The sequence below is a fragment of the Enoplosus armatus genome, chromosome 8 (assembly GCF_043641665.1).
Source record: "Enoplosus armatus isolate fEnoArm2 chromosome 8, fEnoArm2.hap1, whole genome shotgun sequence".
Lineage (NCBI taxonomy): Eukaryota > Metazoa > Chordata > Actinopteri > Centrarchiformes > Enoplosidae > Enoplosus > Enoplosus armatus.
In genome coordinates, this window is record NC_092187.1 from 26,086,229 (window position 1) to 26,106,009 (window position 19,781).

Below are 19,781 nucleotides of genomic sequence, written 5' to 3' on the forward strand. Positions count from 1 at the left end.
TTGAAACATGGAACTATATATGTGTGGGTCCTGGGTCCTGGGTCTTGCCCCTCCCCCCAGGACACAACGATGGTTTGGCTCTGTTGTCTTGATAAATTCAGTATCATGTTTCCACAGCACTTATTCCACCAGTTCAACAACACATCACACTCACCACTCTCTTCTCCAACTGAAATACTCACTAATTATTTTCACTTATTTCCCATCACAATTTACTGTCAGTGAAACTCAACACTTCCTGCAGATGTTTCACATTAAAAGCCTCAAAACATTTCAAAAGGAATAATCCATTCCTTTCCTGGTAAGCCAGCAGCAACTGCCCCAAGACCCTGAGACCCAGAGGCCCCAGACCCTCAAGGTGTCCTAAAGGCCCCAGGTTGTGTGTGCGGCAATTACTGTTACTAATGTTATCCAATTACTTTGTGGTAATTAGATTAATTGCTAATTTGTTTGTAATAAAAGTACAAACAAGAACGTGGTGGTAAATATGACAGATGATATTATGCCCACATGGTGAATATTCTTAAGTTAATTTGTGTTTAATCAATCATTTGATTTAGTTTTGATTTCGATTTTATTTTTACGGAAATGTTAATAAGTCACAATTTAGTTTATAGATTATTGATCGACATTTAACTCAGTGAAACAGGCTTGATGTTTATAGTTACCATGGTTACAGGTGGAAAAGGCTCTGTTTACCTGACCGTAATCACACACACACACACAGGCTCTGCTGTAATACACTGACTCTGTTTGAACAGAGCTGCTCTCTTCACTGCAGAGCACTTTCATGTTTTTAAACTCATGTAAAACACTGAGACTGAGACTCAAACACCGCCATCATCTACAGGAACAGCCGACTAATAATCCAGCTAAACGTGATGTTTAGCTACAATGATTCCACAGAAGGAAAAAACGTTTTTTCTTTTGTTTTTTTGTTCTGTCAATGAAATGAACTTTGATATTCAACTAACTCCATATTATACTATACTATTAGAGGATTTACTACATGTGGTCTCAGGGTGTCTAAATTGTCCTTTCCATGTCTTTCCTTCACAGAAAGCGTCGGAGTGAACAACAGTGGGTCGCCTGCAACCTACCCACAATGCAACACTCCTGTCTGTCTGCAAAGTTAATGGGTGGGGTGGGGGGAGGGAGGTTAAAAGAGGGGGGAGTTTAGATGTTCACTATAATGAATCGATGTGTAAATGATAAAAAAGAGAGTTATAAATAACAAATCCACAACTTGAACAAAACAACAACAACGCTGACAAATAGAAACCTTCTGACAAGAGTTATTCATATTAAAGTACATAATCTGTGGAGAGAATGTATGTTTGTGTTGTATAGATATGACTTTGAACAGATATATTATATAGACTGAACTGTTTATTCATGTTTCCTATTGAACCCCCCGCACCTTTGGTATGCCCTGACCCCGAGATCAACTGACCAGATTCACATTGGCCAATCATGAAGCTGTTCAGACTGGGTTCACACTGAGACAAATTAGATCCAACCCAGATTCAAACCAGATGTGATCTACAACCAAATGAGAACCAGATCAAACTGGATCAACACCAACAACCCCGCGTCCACCAACATCACCTCCCAGCTGTTTGCTGTTTGTCTTGCTGCATGTAAATATCAACACAGGAAGTGATGTCATCCTGGAGACGCAGTAAACCCAGTCTGGACTCCAGCTTCATGGTGACGCCAGGTGGAACACTGGATCCAAAATGGCTCGTTGTCATTACAGTTTGTGTGTTTGATCAATGGGCTCAGCTGGAGCTCTGTTCTGCTGTCTGTTACATTCCTGCTGCTGCTCTCAGATCAGAGAGAGGAGCACAAACGTCCGTCTGAGTCATGACTTCATGTTTCCTGAACCAAACCCAGATCAGATGATTCTACTGGTTTCTACTGCAGTTCCTCTGGTGGAGTCTGATAAAGCATTAATGGTAACCATCAGGTTTGTTGCACCTGTCTTAATGACATCAGTTGTGTTGCTAGTTGCCTGGCAACCGTGCTCCTAAATTCAGAGACAGTGAAAATGCTGCATCACTGAATGAGGATTGATTTAGTGGTGTCTCGGTTTGGTAACTAATTTTTAAGAAAACCAAATATGAACACAAGAATGAAAGGCTGTTTCCTAAATGCCTGTTTTAGATGCTGGACCCTCTGAGGTCAGATCATTCAACGAATTAACATTTTAACGTGAATCAGCTTCAGTTACAGTGGTGATCATGTTAGCTAGCTAGGCTGTGTAATGGTGCCCCTTCCTGACATTAAAAATGATATTAGTGGCTGTCAGACGCTGCTGGATGCTCTGCGTTCATGTCATTTATTTCAATAAATCGAATCGAAGCTAAATTAAGATGTAAATGCTGCAGTGACAGTGGTTAGCTAGTGTTAGCTAGTGTTAGCGAGTGTTAGCGAGCCAGATTGAATCAAACTTTGCGTGGATGAGATATTTGTTACCACACAGGTTGCTGACTAACAGAAATAACTCTTAAATCAACATGCGTCCTAACACAACACAATGTCACAGTGTAAAACAAAATGGACGCCTGAGGTACTGGTGCCTGTTTACCTTGTTCATATCATTTACTGAAATTGTTTTACGTTTACATTTTGACATGAATCCCCTGCAGTTACTGGTTAGCTAGTCTTAGCTAACTTGGCTAGGTTTTGTCAGGGTGCCTCTTCTTGAAGCTAATAATTATATTAGCGGCTAACGTTAAGTTAACTGCTCCAATTGACCTCCACAGCTACTTTGTCGACTAAAACTGCCCCCCCGCCCAGCCAACATGAACACCATGTCACACTGAACAATGAAGAGAAACAAAATGGACGTCTGGGAAACTTCTGTATGCTTCCTTCAGAAAGGAAGGAACCTTAAAAGGAAGCTCCCTGTGTGTCCTACCACCTTAAAATGTAACGGCCTCCTAATCCGGATGAAATCTTGTGTTTGAGTTTAAATCTTCAGACGGACGTTTGTCAACAAGTTGCTGTTTTTTATTTGTCTCCTCGGCTCTCAGCCAATCAGCTGTCTTTCTGAAAAGTTCTGGGTCTGAAAATTAAGAAAAAAAACTTGATGCTTCTTCTTCTTTGGTTGTTTTTTTTCTGGAAAGTGAAGCTGTTTTTAGCGTCGGTATCTTCCTCCGCATGGTGACGTGTTTCCTGCTCGTGTTGTACAGTAACTGATGATCAGTGTGATTCTACTTCCTGTTCTCCTGTACAGGTGTGTGTGTGTGTGTGTGTGTGTGTGTGTATTTTCATTCATTACCTGTCCATACTTCTTCTATATCTCTCTATCACTCGCTCTCTTTTTTACCCTTTTCTTTCCTCCTCCTCTTCGTCACTCTTTACTTTTTTTATTATTTCATCTTTTTTCCTCCCCTCTTTTTCTTTTCTCTTTCAGGATCTTTGCTCGCTTTCTTCTTCTTCTGTTGTTTTTAATCTTTATTTCTTTTCTTTCTGCTGTCTTCTTTTTAATCTCCTCTCCTCCTTTTCCTCCTCCTGTCTTCCTCCACCTATCCCCTCTCCTCCTCTTCCTCTCTCCTTCTTCTTGTCGTTCTTCTCGTGACTCTCCTCTCTGTGATGTAACTTCCTGTGTGGTGATATTCTATTCAGCATCAGTAACCATGGCGACTGTGTTGACAGTGATGATGATGATGATGTGTGTGTGACTTGTTGCTATGGAGACGCCCCCCCTGCTCCTGCAGTGTTTACTCAGTGTAAAGTTTCAATAAACTACAAACTCGTCTCTGATTCTGTTGATGACGTTGAGAGTGGATGAACAGATGAATGAATGAATGAATGAATGAGGAAGATGAATGAAGAGGTGAACAAACAAACTCATGAATGTGTGAGGACATAACAACGAACAAACAGCTGTTTGAGCAGCTGCAGAATGAACCCATGAACAAACGACTGAGCACAGAATGAAAACGTTATTGGGTGAATGAGTGATGATGTCCGAAGGAACATAAATGACTGATCTCTTCTTCGTCTTCTTCTTCTACACCTTTCTCTTCTCCTCGTCCCCCTTCCTCCCTCTCTCCTTCTATCCTTACTCATATATTTTCTGTCCTCTGCTCCCCCTCCATCTTCTCCTCTTCTCCCTCCTGCTCATGGCTCCTCCCTCTCTCCTCCCCATTCTCTTCACTCAACGTCTTTTTTCCTCCTCCCTTGTCTCCTTCCTTGTGTCCTTGTCTCGTCCCTCAGTCTTTTCCTCCATTCTCATCCATCCTTTCTCTCCTTATCTCCTTCTTTCTACTGTCTCCTCCTTCAGTCGCATAGATCCTCCCCCACTCCTCCTCCTTCTTCTCACTCAATATATAATTTTTCCTCCTCCCTGTTTCCTTATTTAATACCTCTCCCCTCCTCTCCTTAGTCATCACCGCCCCCCCCCTCACATATACCCATCCTCACGCTCTCTCTCTCTCTCTCTCTCTCTCTCTCTCTCTCTCTCTCTTCATCCCTGTAGCCCCCCCCCCTCCCTCTGTTATCAGACTAGTCGATGTAGATAGAGTCAGTGTGTGTTTGTGTGTGTTCAGTCAGTAGCATGGCGTCTCTCAGCCTCCTGCTGCTCAGCACCGCTCTGATCCACACCGCCCAGGTAAGGAGAGAGAGAGGCTGTGTACATGTGTGTCGTATGTGCTGCTTTACTGTCATGATGCTGTGTCGTCAAGGTAACCTGTCACTGATGCAGAATGATGTCGCTTCTACCTGTCTGTCAACACTGTTACATCACAGTGTGTGTGTGTGCGTGTGTGTGTTCTGATGTTCATCTGCTTTTATATGTGTTCTAGTTTCCATTTGACGTATTAATTATTGATTTATCGATCAGGTTAATCAGCGCGGAGAGGAACAGACTGTGTGTGTGTGTATGTGTTTGTGTGTAGGACGCCGCTGTGTCTGCAGGAACATTTCGTTTCAGCTCCTGTCACCATAGCGACAGGAGATGGTAGCCCACAGCAACAGGGCCGTATATTACACAGGTTACAGTAGGTCTCCTGACACCTGACGTCTGCTCTGTGTGTGTGTGTGTGTGTGTGTGTGTGTGTGTGTGTGTGTGTGTGTGTCCTGTTCAACTGTCCTTGTGAGCACCAATTTGAGTTTCAGACACAGTGAGGACATTTGGGGTCACAAAGGGCTGTTTGAGGTTTAGCTCTGAACAGTATATTATATAGAATATTTAATGTAATTTAACATGATAAACAGTGTCTGTGAAAGTTTAAGTTTGCAGCTGTTTCAGCAGCTATAATGTTTGAAAAAACACACACAAAGGATGTGCTACACTATCAGGGTTCATTAACTGGGTCCCACCTCTAATTAAGTTAAACTACAAAATGCCTTAACATCAAAGGTCCAGTGTTTTTTCAACCTGGGTCTTCTGCAGTCAGCAGGGCACCGATTTCTGTGTTTACGTTCAGCTGGACTCAGAGACCACTGTTTAAAATGATTTCCGTAAAATTTAAGTTTATTTGGAGAGCCTTAAGATGCTCAAGAGTTTCTTGAACCTCAACAACAGAGGTGGCAGCAGTCATGTGGGACCACTGAACCGCTGCTCCGCTCGAACTCCAGAATTTATTCATAATTATGCTACAGTCGACTTCACAATATTATTAAACTGTTACTAATATATGCGTGAATACAGCATAGCACAGGGCACTAGCTATGCTAGCATGGCGAGTGGAGCTTCCAGGCCCACTGAAAAGGAGTCGCGACCAGAATCAGTCATGGTGCCACCGGGGGTTTGTCGAATTGCAGGCTGCAGAGGGTGATGGAGGAAATGGCTCGATTCAGTGGCACCTTATCAGCCTTGCAATCGGATGTGACCAGTGTCAACTACTCAGGGTAAAATGAAAACTGATGTGGCAGCCATTTTTTAAAGACTCGATGAGGCCGAGACTTGGATCTCTGAACTTGAAGACGAGAACGGGCACCTGAAGCAACAGGCTAAGGAAGTGCTAAAGAGTGTGCAGAGCTTCATGAATCTGTGACAGTTCCCCGAGGTCAGAAAGAAGTTGCATGATGTGGATGTTTGCGTCACGTTGACATACCCGGCAGTGCTTCACTTTAGGTGGAAGGGGGAGAGGGTGAGTTTCGGTGATCCTCGAAAGGCAATGGAGCTGCTGTCTGAAACAGAGTGTGGGTTACCGGAGGCTGGCTCCAGTCAAAGCTAGGATATAAGGCAATGGAGGAACGTTTTATTATATTTAGTTTTTTGCTGTGCCGGGCCCACAGAAGGGACACACGGACATGATCACAAAGTCAGGTCTGGAATGGATACTCGAACTGAACTGGAACAATAACGTCATTATTGAGGTCACGCTGCAGGACTGTGCAGAGTATTTATGTCGGCATACAGATACATGCACGGTTACTTTTTCTATTTTCAAAATGTTCTTATTTTTGTTTGTTACAAGAACAGCATCTTCGATACAGATGTATGACATTGGAGTGACTTATGTCTAAGATGGGGGGGCGGGCAGGTTCTGGAGGGATTTCCAGTTGTTGCGCCTCACGGATCTGGTGGGGGTGGGGATATCCTTGAGGGCCGAGGGAATGGGGTTTATCTTTGGTGTTCTTATTGTTCATTATGATTTGTTCAGAACAGTGTTTTATGTGTTTTGCGCAGCACAGGTAGTAGATCAAGGGGGTGGGCGCAAGGGGGTCTCCTCTCATGCAGGCACGCTCTTGACTAGAGGCCGGATAATATTATGTAGTGTAATGGCTAAATATATAAAGGTAATACATGGAATTTTAACAGATCCCAGAATGTTGTTAATGTAAAAGTTAATGTGTGTAATGTGTTTGCTCCAAACAAAGATGATAGCAATTTTATTCATATGGTTAACAAGACGATGGGGGAAATTGAGGAGGGCCAGATGTTGATTGCTGGGGACTTTAACCAGGCGCAGGACGCCCAACTAGACCGAACAAAGTATCATAAAGGGATAGCTTAGCTATACCACTGATGATGAGAGACCTTGGTCTTGCAGACATATGGAGGTTTTTCAATCCACGAGAAAAAGAGTATACATTCTTTTCACATATGCATAAATCATACTCAAGGATAGACTATTTCCTGGTCCCTAGAGAAATGATTGAGTAGCTGACTTTAAGATCAGGGTGATAGCTCTGTCTGATCGTGCTCCGGTAGAGTTAGACATAGTGATTAAGTCGAGTCGAATTAGGGTAAATAGGTGGAGACTAAACGCATCGTTGCTTCAGGACCCCGCATTTAAGACTGCTACGGAAACCTACCTTATGGAGTTTTTTGATCATAATATTGGCTCAACAGAGAGACTGGGGACGGTATGGGAAGCTTCAAGAAGGAGGACCACGCCCACGCCAGCTGACAAACACACATGTAAACAGAAACATAGACAGACAGAGGGGCACTGGGAACACAGGGAAACACTGGGAAATCTACTGGGGTACAACCACGTAGTGGAGAGAAATCCAGCAAACTGCTCGCAAGACAACTGAAACGGAAAGATGCCAGCTTCTTAATCCCAAGATGATAGGTTGTGAGTTTTGACAGACAATGTGGAAATCAAGGTAATAGAAGGTCAAGGTCTTCAAAAGTTTTTATGAGGATCTGTATAAATCAGAGGCATGCGTAGATGAAGGCAAATATCAGGAGTTCTTTTCAAAAATACATCTTCCAACGGTGTCCCCAGTTCAGGTGGAGATGTTGGACGCACCGACAGTCTGAAGTTAGGGAGGCTATAGTGTCAATGAAGTCTGGCAAATCACCTTAGATGGCTTTCCAGCCAAGTATTATAAGAGGAACATTGACATTGTAGCACCTATTCTGACCGAGGTTTATACAGAAGTGCTGTCAGAGGGACAGCTGCCACCAACAATGATGCAGTAATCACAGTCCTGCTGAAAAAAGAAAATGTAGGTTTCTAATACCTTAGTCAAGATATTGACTACGGTATTAGCAATGAGAATGGAGAAACTCCTACCACAAGTTATTAATGATGACCAGGTTGGTGTTATTAAAGGTAGATCATCAGCTGACAGACACTTACTGAGTGAGACACTTACTCCATCTTATGTGGTTAAATCGTAAAGAAGATATTCCAGTTGCTGCTTTCTCGCTTGATGCTATGAAAGCTTTGGATAAGGTGGAGTGCAGTTATCTGATGTATACTCTGCAGGCTTTTGGCTTTGGGGCAGGATTCATTAAATAGGTTCAGGTACTCTATTCAGCATTGCGGGCAGCGGTACTTACGAATGGCATTACATCCCCCTTCTGCAATCGGGGACGTGGAACTGGTCAGGGTGATCCTCTGTCCCTGTTGCTTTTTACTCTGTGGAACCACTGGCAGTGTCAATCAGAGAGGACACAACAATTAAGGGGGTGTTGGCGGGTGGCAGGGAGCATAAATTGTTTTCATATGCTGATGACATTTTGTTGTTATTATCAAACCCAGCTTCCTCTATTCCCACTTTCATGGGCATTGTTGAGAGTTTTTCTGAGATCTCAGGGTACAAAATCAAATGGTAAAAATCTGAGGTAATGCCAGTCTCCCTGGGTTGCTCCCCTGCTGACAGTGGAGTACTTCCATTTAAGTGTCCATCGGGGATGAAATATCTGGGTAAGAAATTAGCTACAGACTTTCAGGAGATTGTTCAAATGAATATAAGCCCAGTGCTCCAAGATATTATTTGCTATGTGGAAAATGCTGAATTTATCTCTGTGGGAGAAAATAAATACAGTTAAAATGATGGCATCTTCAAAGATTAATTATATCTCTTTGATGCTTCTTTTAAGTTTTCCTGTATCAGTGCTTCAGCAGTATAAAGCAGTAGATGGAGATTACTTGTGGAATGGGAAGAAAACCTAAATTAGTCTGATTAAGCTGTTTACCACTAGAGGGAGAGGAGGACTGGCATTGCCACATATAGAACTATATAATGTTTGAAATGGTTAAAATATGCAAACTCTGGTCAGGAAGTGGTTCACATCTGCGCTGGATGGAGATGGAGATATCATCACACAGAATCACAGACATAACCATGTACTCAAGGTTCATAAATCTGTCCTGATGCAGTCTGTGAGATATTACTGTCATGCATGACACGGTGTCTGAGCAGAAGTCACAAACACAAAACCACTTCAGCAGGAAATGAAGGCCGCTTTACTTTCTACCAGAGTGAGTCTGAAGCTCAGATATATTCTGTTATCTGAGATCGTCACAGCTAGGATGATAAGAAATGTACTCACTTTACAGTTTAAAGTCTGCAGGTTAAACGTCTACTATGGAGCTGTATCACCAAAATCATCATTATTATATTCTCCTGCTGACTCACTGTTCAGACTGTTCAAACTGTTCAAACTGCTGACTCACTGTTCAAACTGCTGACTCACTGTTCAGACTGTTCAAACTGTTCAGACTGCTGACTCACTGTTCAGACTGTTCAAACTGTTGAGACTGCTGACTCACTGTTCAAACTGCTGACTCACTGTTCAGACTGTTCAACCTGTTCAAACTGCTGACTCACTGTTCAGACTGTTCAACCTGTTCAAACTGCTGACTCACTGTTCAGACTGCTGACTCACTGTTCAAACTACTGACTCACTGTTCAGACTGTTCAGACTGTTCAAACTGCTGACTCACTGTTCAAACTGTTTAAACTGCTGACTCACTGTTCAGACTGCTGACTCACTGTTCAAACTGCTGACTCACTGTTCAGACTGTTCAAACTGCTGACTCACTGTTCAGACTGTTCAAACTGTTCAGACTGCTGAATCACTGTTCAAACTGCTGACTCACTGTTCAGACTGCTGACTCACTGTTCAAACTGTTCAGACTGTTCAAACTGTTCAGACTGCTGACTCACTGTTCAGACTGCTGACTCACTGTTTAAACGGTTCAGACTGTTTAAACTGTTCAGACTGCTGACTCACTGTTCAAACTGCTGACTCACTGTTCAGACTGCTGACTCACTGTTTAAACTGTTCAGACTGTTTAAACTGCTGACTCACTGTTCAAACTGACTCACCAAGGCTATCCTTATCAACGTCCACATGAATATTAAGATCACCTCCGATAATGACTTTGTCTGTTTTAAGGACTAAACCTGATAAAAAGAATTCAGATAAAAATTCAGAGTATGGACCTGGAGCGCGATAGACTATAACGAATAAGACTGGCTTCAGTGTTTTCCAGGTTGGGAGTGAGAGACTCAGAACGAGGCTTTGAAATGAGTTATAATCCAGTTTAGGTCTAGAGTTCATCAACAGGCTTGAGTCAAAGATGGCTGCAGCTCCACCTCCTCGGCCGGTGCCTGGAGGGATGTGAGTATTAGTATGACTGGGCGGAGTGGATTCATTCAGGCTGACATACTCTTCATGACACAGCCAGGTTTCTGTCAGACACAGTAGATCAATATGATTCTCTGATATTAGCTCGTTTACTAATACAGCTTTAGATGACAGAGATCTGATGTTTAACAGTCCACACTTCATTGTTTTGGCCTATAGCAGTGGTGGTCTTAATTTTTATTAAGTTTTTATTAATGACTCCTCTCCTGTTTATTTTTGATTGAATTAATTTAAGTGGTCGGTTGGCAGACACAGTCACTATGGGGTTTTGGGTGGGTAACTGCTCTAATGGAAGCGCAGAGAAGCGTGTAGGACTGCGACTCTGCCTCCTGGTCTGGACTCTTTTGTATTTTTACTTAAGTCAAATCTTGAATGTAAGAATTGTAATTGTATATATTTACATCGTGGTATTGCCACTTTAGTACAATATATGACTACTTCATCCACCACTTTCTACAGCATGTACACCACTTTCTGTCAATGCATTGTGCAATCCCACAATGCAATGCTCCTCATTTTACCACCGTGTGAGTCAACAGCTGTCAGTGATGATGATCAGCATCTGAAATCTGAAGCAGCAGCAGCCGAGGTGGATACTGCAGAGTGGAGCACGAGTGTGTGACTCAGCTCTGACTCACAGGAAGTGCAGTGATGATGATGATGATGATGATGAGAGGGAGGTGAGGAGACTGAACAGGATATAAATTCTTCTTCTCTGTCTTTCTTTTTTACCTGCAGAGGATGATTCTTATCAAAATTCCAACATAAAGAATATTTCAACATTTTGGGAAATGTTCTGATTGTGTTTCTCTCAGAGTGAGATGTTCAGATATTAATCTTGTGTGTTCGGTGCCGAGCTGGAGTCAGGACGTGGTTAGCCTAGCTTAGCATAAAGAAATTCTGGCTGTTTAAAGTTCAGAAAGACACCTAGCTACAGCTCTAAAGCTCTCTGAGTAACATGTCATGTCTTGTTAGTTTCATCTGTACAAAACCTGAACTGTAAAACTACAGTTTGTCTGTCAGTCAACGTCTTTCCCATCAGTCCCTTTCCCACCTGAGACGACAAAAGAGCAGTGGATCCTCAGAAAACCTCAGGACACGTTTCAGCTGTTGTCCTTGTTTAACTGAAGAAGACTAATCACTCATTTCTGAACTGCAAATGACAAGAACCCTGACCCTGAGCTCAGACTGTCAGGAGAAGCAGAGACATGTTGTTGTGGAAACAGATGTTTGTGAATGAAAAGGGGAGCCAGGGTTCTGAACACACTCTCAAAGCCTCATGGGAACAGTAGTTGTTAAATACTAACACAATAAAACTTTAGGAAAACCATTCATCCCATCCCAAAGATTGAGAAGGGGGCAGGGCTTCAGACAGGTGAGAGGGCGGGGCTTCAGCTCTCTATAGTACTCTTCCTCTCCCCCTGGTGGACTATAGGTAGCAAGTTATTAATGTTCAGGTAGTGACCTTCCTTCTACAACTGACCTCTGACCTCTATCTCTCTCAGGCTTTACCTGCAGCTCGTGGCGGGGGGCGTGGCCTGGATATCTCAGTGGGCGTAGCCAAGCGCCAGCGTAGAGACCTCCGTAACCTGCTGCCTTATGAGGACCAGATGATGTCATATCCCGTCACTCAGGGAGGGGCCGGGGCCAATGACCTGTACTATCAATCAGATGAGTGGAGGGGGCGGGGCTTGGACCAGGCCCTGCAGCGATTGGTGGAGAGGGACCAGAGGCGGGAGCAAGAAGAGGAGCAGCGAGCAGGTTGGACGACTTTTTTCTCAACGACATTTTTTGACATTTTCTACTTTTCTTGAAATAGTTTGACTGTGGTTTGGAGAAATAGAAAACTTGACTAAATGACCAATCAAACGTGTCCACAGCTTACCTGGCTGCTCTGCTCCGCCTACTGAGTGAGGCAGAGAGTGCAGGATTGGTCGGCCCGGGCAATGTGGAGGTGATGGAGGAAGAGGAGGATGAGGAGGACGATCAGGGGCCACCAGGGGACTTCCAGGGCCTGGCCCCGCCAGACTACGATGAGACAGGGCGGGGTCTGAACATGGGAAGGCCCCCGGCTGCCTGGTGGGGCCTCCTGGAACCCCAGCTGGCTCAGGCCCTGCTGGACAGGTGAACACAGTTTCCTGTTTCTATTCACACCAGCATGTCTGGGGTCCAGGATCAGGAGCATTTCATTGAATCTTAATTCTTTTTGAATCACTTATCAAGTCTATTCAGGTTCAGGCTCAACATTTGTCAATGACCAAAGTTCTGAATAATAACCTGGACCTGTGATTGTCAGGATGGAGCCTCAGGTGGCTCAGACTCTGCTGGAGAGAGCGAGGCAGGAGAGACTTCAACAGGCTGGACGAGTTTCATCAGGACTGAATCGAGACCAGGACACTCTGAGGTGACATTTTTCTCAACGTTTTACTACACATTACGTCTTTCTTCACACACAGAAACATGAGCACTAACGTCACCTGTGTCTCCTCCTCCTCAGACGTCTGGTTGCTAGGTTACTGTCCAGCATCGGCCCCAACAATACCCCAGGGATCTCCTCCGGTCGCCGAGCAAGGAGGGATCTGTCGATCACAGCAGCTGAACCCGTTAGCTCCGCCCACCGGAGAACACGCCGTTCCCTTGACGACATTGCTCCTCCATCACCTAGCAACGACCCCCCTCTGCTCAGAGTGAAGAGGCTGGAGGAGGAGGAGGAGGAGCTCCGTCCCCCCGCTGCCGGGCTGCAGAGGATGAAACGCATCGATACCATGACAACTGCTGCCGCGGAAGAACTGAATCATGGGAGTCGTAGGCGCCGGAGGAGAGCCGCTCTGAACTACGATCCTCAAATACTGATCGATCAGATTGTGGAGTACATGAGGGAGTAAGAGGAGAGGAGGAGAGGAGAGGAGAGGAGGAGAGGAGAGGAGAGGAGGAGGAGAGGAGGAGAGGAGAAGAGGAGAGGAGGAGAGGAGAAGAGGAGAGGAGGAGAGACTGTAGATGGAGAGACTGTAGATGGAGGGATGAGGAGGAGGAGAGGAGGAGAGACTGTAGATGGAGGGGTGAGGAGGAGGAGAGACTGTAGATGGAGGGGTGAGGAGGAGGAGAGGAGGAGAGACTGTAGATGGAGGGGTGAGGAGGAGGAGAGACTGTAGATGGAGGGATGAGGAGGAGGAGAGACTGTAGATGGAGGGATGAGGAGGAGGAGGAGAGGAGGAGAGACTGTAGATGGAGGGATGAGGAGGAGGAGAGGAGGAGAGACTGTAGATGGAGGGGTGAGGAGGAGGAGAGACTGTAGATGGAGGGGTGAGGAGGAGGAGAGACTGTAGATGGAGGGGTGAGGAGGAGGAGGAGAGGAGGAGAGACTGTAGATGGAGGGATGAGGAGGAGGAGAGGAGGAGAGACTGTAGATGGAGGGGTGAGGAGGAGGAGAGACTGTAGATGGAGGGGTGAGGAGGAGGAGAGGAGGAGAGACTGTAGATGGAGGGATGAGGAGGAGAGACTGTAGATGGAGGGATGAGGAGGAGGAGAGGAGGAGAGACTGTAGATGGAGGGGTGAGGAGGAGGAGAGACTGTAGATGGAGGGATGAGGAGGAGGAGATGTATTTTGTCGTTGTCTTTCAGGATTTTTGATTTTCTGAACTTATTAGTTTTTTGCTGCTTTTGGTGAAAATGTCTCTGATCAGTCGTTTGTTGCTAAAATGATGAAGAAGTGATGAAGTGATGAAGGACAGAAGTGGGCGGAGCTGTAGTTCACAATATCTGTAAGTTCTTGATAAATTCCCTCAAAATCCCTGGAACGTTTCCTGGACGATGTCATTTGAGACTAATTACAGAGAGAGTTTTAACTTCACTGGTTTCCAGTTATGTATTTGTTACAGGAGGCTTCTTCAGACCAGTGACTCACATAGACTCACACAGAAACATGAAGAAACGTTGTTCTGACATGAATTCATGAATGTAAAAGTAAACAGTCAATTTGAAAAAGAGTTTTTTGTTTTTAAACCACCTAAAGATGTTACAGATATGATGTGTCTCAGTAAAAACAGATGTGAAAAACTGTAAAACCTGCTTCAAATTAACGAACTAACAAAGTTTGCTTCTGACATTTAGAGACACCAGATTCAGAAACAACGATGAAGAAGAAATGGACATTTCAAGATAAATCTGCATAAACTGAAATACATAGCAACAATTTCTTTTGACATTTATAGACAAACTATGAGAAGATAAAGATCCATCGCTGCTGTAACAAACTGTATGGAGATACTAAAAGATGTACTTTTATTAATGAAGCAGGTCTGCTCACTATCAAAATCATTCAACGAAGTGAACACTGGATTTTATTCATTTTGATGTGTAAATAATTGTGTCGTCTGCATAGAGATACATTCAGCAGACTGATGGAACATTATTAGAGACTAGAAAATAAAGTAGGATTGACCTTTGGGATGTTAACTAAACTGGATTTATTGTCACAATAATTGCTCTTTAAGTCAGACAATTCAACATGTCGGCTAAAAATAATAATTTATTTGGGTTTAAATTGAACTTTTCTTTCAAATAAATTCATCTGGAAATCAACAAACTCAGCACAACTGACAACTGTCTCAGAACTCTGTCTCTATTGGACTTGTTATTAGTACTAATAATTAGTACTACAGCGCTTTTGCAGGAAACGAACTCTCAGGAGTTATATATTAGTTGCATGTTTTTCCTCAGTTTTCATCAGTGGAGTGGCTTTAAACACTACATTACTTACAATCCTTGGCAGTCATTGCTAAATCCAAAAATAATTACTTCAAATTTCTAAATGTATCCATCAGTTCTTCAAAGATCAACCTTTAACTTTACCCAGCTGCCCAGCAACAGAGTCTGAAGCTCTCTGATTGGTTGTTTCTGACAGCAGTTGACTCCGCCCACTCTACTGCTCATTTTTAAAGGTTTAGCATTACAAACACCTTCACACTGACTCCATGTTCCCTCCATCAGTGTGAATCTGTTTCTGGAAAAGACAGACTGATGATGGACAGTGATGGTAACCATGGTGACGGCTCATCAGCTCTGTAATTGGCTCGTTCCTGTTGTGTTCATGTACTTCAGCTTGTGTCAGTGTGATCACTCGTCTGTCTGTGGTGAAACAAAAACTTTTATTTATCTCACTCTGAATTAAAGTCAGTATCCACCACGAACGGTCTGTTTTCTTCTGTCTCTGCTGCAGAAACACTAAATACTAAAACTACTCATGATCTTCATCATGTGACCTGGTCACAGGAATCTCAGAAATAGCTGTAAAACCTGATGTATATTTGGATTGCTTTTCTCCCATTGACCTTCACCAAATTACTAAAACTATCTCTTCATCTAAGCCATCAACTTGTCTCTTAGACCCCATCCCAACCTGGCTGCTCAAAGAGGTTTTACCTTTAGTCAGCACTTCTTTACTAGACATGATCAATCTGTCTTTATTAACAGGCTACGTACCACAGTCCTTTAAAGTTGCTGTAATTAAACCTCTTCTTAAAAAGACCACACTTGATCCAGAGGTTTTAGCCAACTATAGACCTATATCTAACCTCCCCTTTCTCTCCAAGATCCTTGAGAAAGCAGTCGCCAACCAGCTGTGTGATTTTCTACATGACAATAGGTTGCTTGAGGACTTTCAGTCAGGTTTCAGAGCTCATCATAGCACAGAGACAGCACTGGTGAAAGTTACAAATGACCTTCTCACTGCATCAGACAAAGGACTTGTCTCTATACTTGTTTTGTTAGATCTTAGTGCTGCATTCGACACCATTGACCATCATATCCTATTACAGAGACTGGAACATCTAATTGGCATCAAAGGAACCGCACTAAGCTGGTTTAAGTCGTATTTATCAGATCGATCTCAGTTTGTACATGTTAACGATGAATCCTCCATGTACGCCAAAGTCAGTCATGGAGTTCCACAAGGTTCTGTGCTTGGACCAATACTATTCACCTTATATATGCTTCCTTTAGGGGATATTATTAGAAAACACTCCATACATTTTCATTGCTATGCAGATGATACCCAGCTATATTTATCGATCAAGCCAGAAGAACCTCATCAGTTAGCCAACCTCCAAGCATGCCTTAAGGACATAAAGACCTGGATGACCTGTAATTATCTGATGTTGAACTCAGACAAGACAGAAGTTATTGTTCTTGGCCCTGAACACCTCAGAAATACAATATCTAAGGATATTGTTACCCTAGATGGCATTGCCCTGGCCTCCAGCGCCACCGTGAGGAATCTCGGAGTTGTCTTTGATCAGGACATGTCCTTTAACTCCCACGTAAAACAAACTTCACGGACTGCCTTTTTTCACCTCCGTAATATTGCAAAAATCAGGAAGATCCTGTCTCAAACAGATGCAGAAAAATTAGTCCATGCATTTGTCACGTCTAGGCTGGATTATTGCAATTCCTTATTATCAGGCTGTCCCAATAAGTCCCTGAGGACTCTCCAGCTGATCCAGAATGCTGCAGCACGTGTACTGACAGGAACCAGGAAAAGAGATCATATTTCTCCTGTATTAGCTTCTCTGCACTGGCTCCCTGTAAAATCTAGAATAGAGTTTAAAATCCTTCTCCTCACCTACAAAGCTCTTACTGGTCAGGCACCATCATATCTTAAAGAGCTCATAGTACCTTATTACCCCACTAGAGCACTCCGCTCCCAGAATGCAGGGCTGCTTGTGGTTCCTAGAGTCTCCAAAAACAGAACAGGAGCCAGAGCCTTCAGCTATCAAGCTCCTCTCCTGTGGAATCGGCTCCCAGTTTGGGTCCGGGAGGCAGACACACTCTCTACTTTTAAGAGTAGGCTTAAAACTTTGCTTTTTGATAACGCTTATAGTTAAGGGCTGGCTCAGGCCTGCCTGGACCAGCCCCCTAGTTATGCTGCTATAGGCCTACACTGCCGGGGGACTTCCCATGATGCACTGAGCTTTCCTCCTCTCCCTCTTCATCTTTGCACATTCATCACAGTCCAATGCATGTTACTAACTTTATTTCTTCCCCGGAGTTTCTTTGTGCTTTGTCGACTCGTAGGTCGCTGTGGATCGTGGTCCTGGTACGCCTGGGTGCTGCTGCTGCCATGGGCCTGCCTGACTCCCATCACTACCGTTATTATGTTTAGTCGTAGTTCTGTCACTATTAAAGCTCCTATTATTAATCTCAGCTAATATTACAGCTATTTCTACTGTTAGTGCTGCCATACATCTTTGCCTACCTATCTGTCTGTCTGTCTGTCTGTCTATCTGTGTCTCTATGTCTATCTCTCTGTCTCTGTCTGTCTCTCTCTCTCTCCCTAAAACCCAACCGGTCAAAGCAGATGACCGCCCACCTAGAGTCTGGTTCTGCTCAAGGTTTCTGCCTCTTAAAAGGAAGTTTTTCCTTGCCACTGTCGCCAAAGTGCTTGCTCATGGTGGGAACTGTTGGGTCTCTGTAATAACATTATAAAGAGTCGGTCTAGACCTGCTCTATTTTGTAAAGTGTCATGAGATGACTTTGTTGTGATTTGGCGCTATATAAATAAAATTGAATTGAATTGAATTGAATTGATATGATGCAGATGAAGACCTTAACGGCTCCGAAAAAAATGGGTATTTGAAGATCTACAAATTGAAGACAGTTGGGTAACTTGATCTGCTGATGAAGGTTGTGTGATATGATCTAAAGCTCCAGAACAGCTACTAGATGGACCCTGAGGTGAGATTATTTCTACCAACTGCTGTTTTGAGGGTCATGAATGAAGTTTGAACCTCAATGAATATGATGCTTCAGAACGTCTGGTGATAATAAAAAAAACTGACTCAGACATTTGAAACAGGATTCACCTGCTCAGGTAACTGAAGCTAAACTGGAAAGACATTTTGACAGGTACCTGTTCAGGTAACATCATCAGGCAACTTTAGTTAGACTAGTTACATCGCCTACACAGGTACCTACTTACTTGATGAGGTAATTTCACCTGGTCAGGTGAGATCATCAGGTAACTTCAAATAAATTGGTGATGTCAATTAAACAGGTAACTTTACCTGGTCAAGTACCTTTACCGCATCAGGTAAAACCAGGTAACCTTCCTTGACCAAGGAGCAAATTTAGAGCAGCGTATAAGAAATTCTTTGTTTGTTTTCTATGGGCTTCATTCCTGGTCAGGTAACAACATCAGGTGACTTTATTTAACTTCACCTGGTCAGATAATATACTCTGGTAACAACAGGTAACATCATTTACCTGGCCGCTTCACGTCATCAGCTTACAGGTAACGTCACCTGCATTTCTCTGCATTTGTTTTTCATGTGGCAGAAACCTGAACCTGTCACATGACATGAACAAGAAGACCTTTCTCTGATTGGCTGTTAACAGATGATGTCACACTCTGAAGTGTCATCCTTCAGTGATTTAGAGAAAACTGATAAAATCTACAATTTATTCTCACATGTGAATAAAAACATGAACAAACAGTCTGAATGCACCAACATGCAAGAAACCTCCTGTAAATACAAACAACAAGAGTCTGCATAAAAACATCATTCTACAAAATGTCAAAAACATTATCAAAAATGTTTTTCCATGAGGCAACAGGAGGATCGACTGTAAGGAGACACATTAGGATCAATTCTTAGCTTAACTGTTTAAATGTAGAAATCACACTAACACAATGCCACTGTATCCACGGCAACTGGGTTTCATTCTTTTGCTGGTTTCTTTTTGGCACAAAATGTTGTCACGGTTACATCATTTTATTCATTCATTTAACCTTTGCAAATTCAAATCATCGTTAATGTCCTATAAAACCCTTGTGTCTTCACCTCAGCGACGAAACATTTCTCAGACAATGTAATGGGTTTTTAAAGTGTTTTTTCACTTAAGAAGTTTGTCACCAATAGAGAAATGCTTGATTCTCAAGTTTACATCTGCAAAATTAAAAATCACCAAATTTGCAGAATTTTGGTAGTTTTCACTGGAAACTTTTACTTTGAACTTGTAAATGTCCAGATGTTGATAAATGTAGTTTTACAGTTACTTATACATGCTCTGTGAAAAACAACATTTGGTACACTTTGAAAGTTTCTAACAGTTAAACTGAACGATATCTAATAAACAACAAACAGCTGTTCAGCCTGGAAGACCCACTGAAGGGAAAACTGCACGGCTGCTTTGTTTTTGTGCTTCAAAGGTCAAAGGTCATGCTGACAGGAAAGGAGATTTTAGTTAACCCTTTAACACCGAGTATGTCATAGGAGACACATTTGCGCAAGCGCACTTTGGATTACAATAATTACGTCACGGTTTGTGCTATCGGAAAAATTCCAACAGTTTCTGAAAGCTGAGACGTTGCAAACCGTGACGTAATTATGGTAATCCAAAGTGCGCTTGTGCAAATGTGTCACCAACGACACAC

At 43.2% G+C, this 19,781-nt stretch overlaps 1 protein-coding gene across 1 annotated transcript; it reads left to right on the plus strand.

The window, feature by feature from the left end:
- The first annotated feature begins 4,567 nt into the window (after window positions 1-4,567).
- Window positions 4,568-13,236, plus strand: pcsk1nl (proprotein convertase subtilisin/kexin type 1 inhibitor, like). Its single transcript, XM_070909917.1, has 6 exons — window positions 4,568-4,621; window positions 11,857-12,112; window positions 12,232-12,299; window positions 12,330-12,475; window positions 12,684-12,755; window positions 12,849-13,236. Exons 1-6 carry the CDS (start codon window positions 4,568-4,570, stop codon window positions 13,234-13,236), a joined length of 984 nt encoding a protein of 327 aa, XP_070766018.1.
- The last annotated feature ends 6,545 nt before the right edge of the window (window positions 13,237-19,781 follow it).

Excerpts from the sequence above, each read along its gene's own strand:
- pcsk1nl (XM_070909917.1), top strand. The coding sequence starts at position 4,568 with ATGGCGTCTCTCAGCCTCCTGCTGCTCAGCACCGCTCTGATCCACACC. Across the intron at positions 4,622-11,856 it reads CTCTGATCCACACCGCCCAG|GCTTTACCTGCAGCTCGTGG; the intron begins GTAAGGAGAGAG and ends TATCTCTCTCAG. Across the intron at positions 12,113-12,231 it reads AGAAGAGGAGCAGCGAGCAG|CTTACCTGGCTGCTCTGCTC; the intron begins GTTGGACGACTT and ends ACGTGTCCACAG.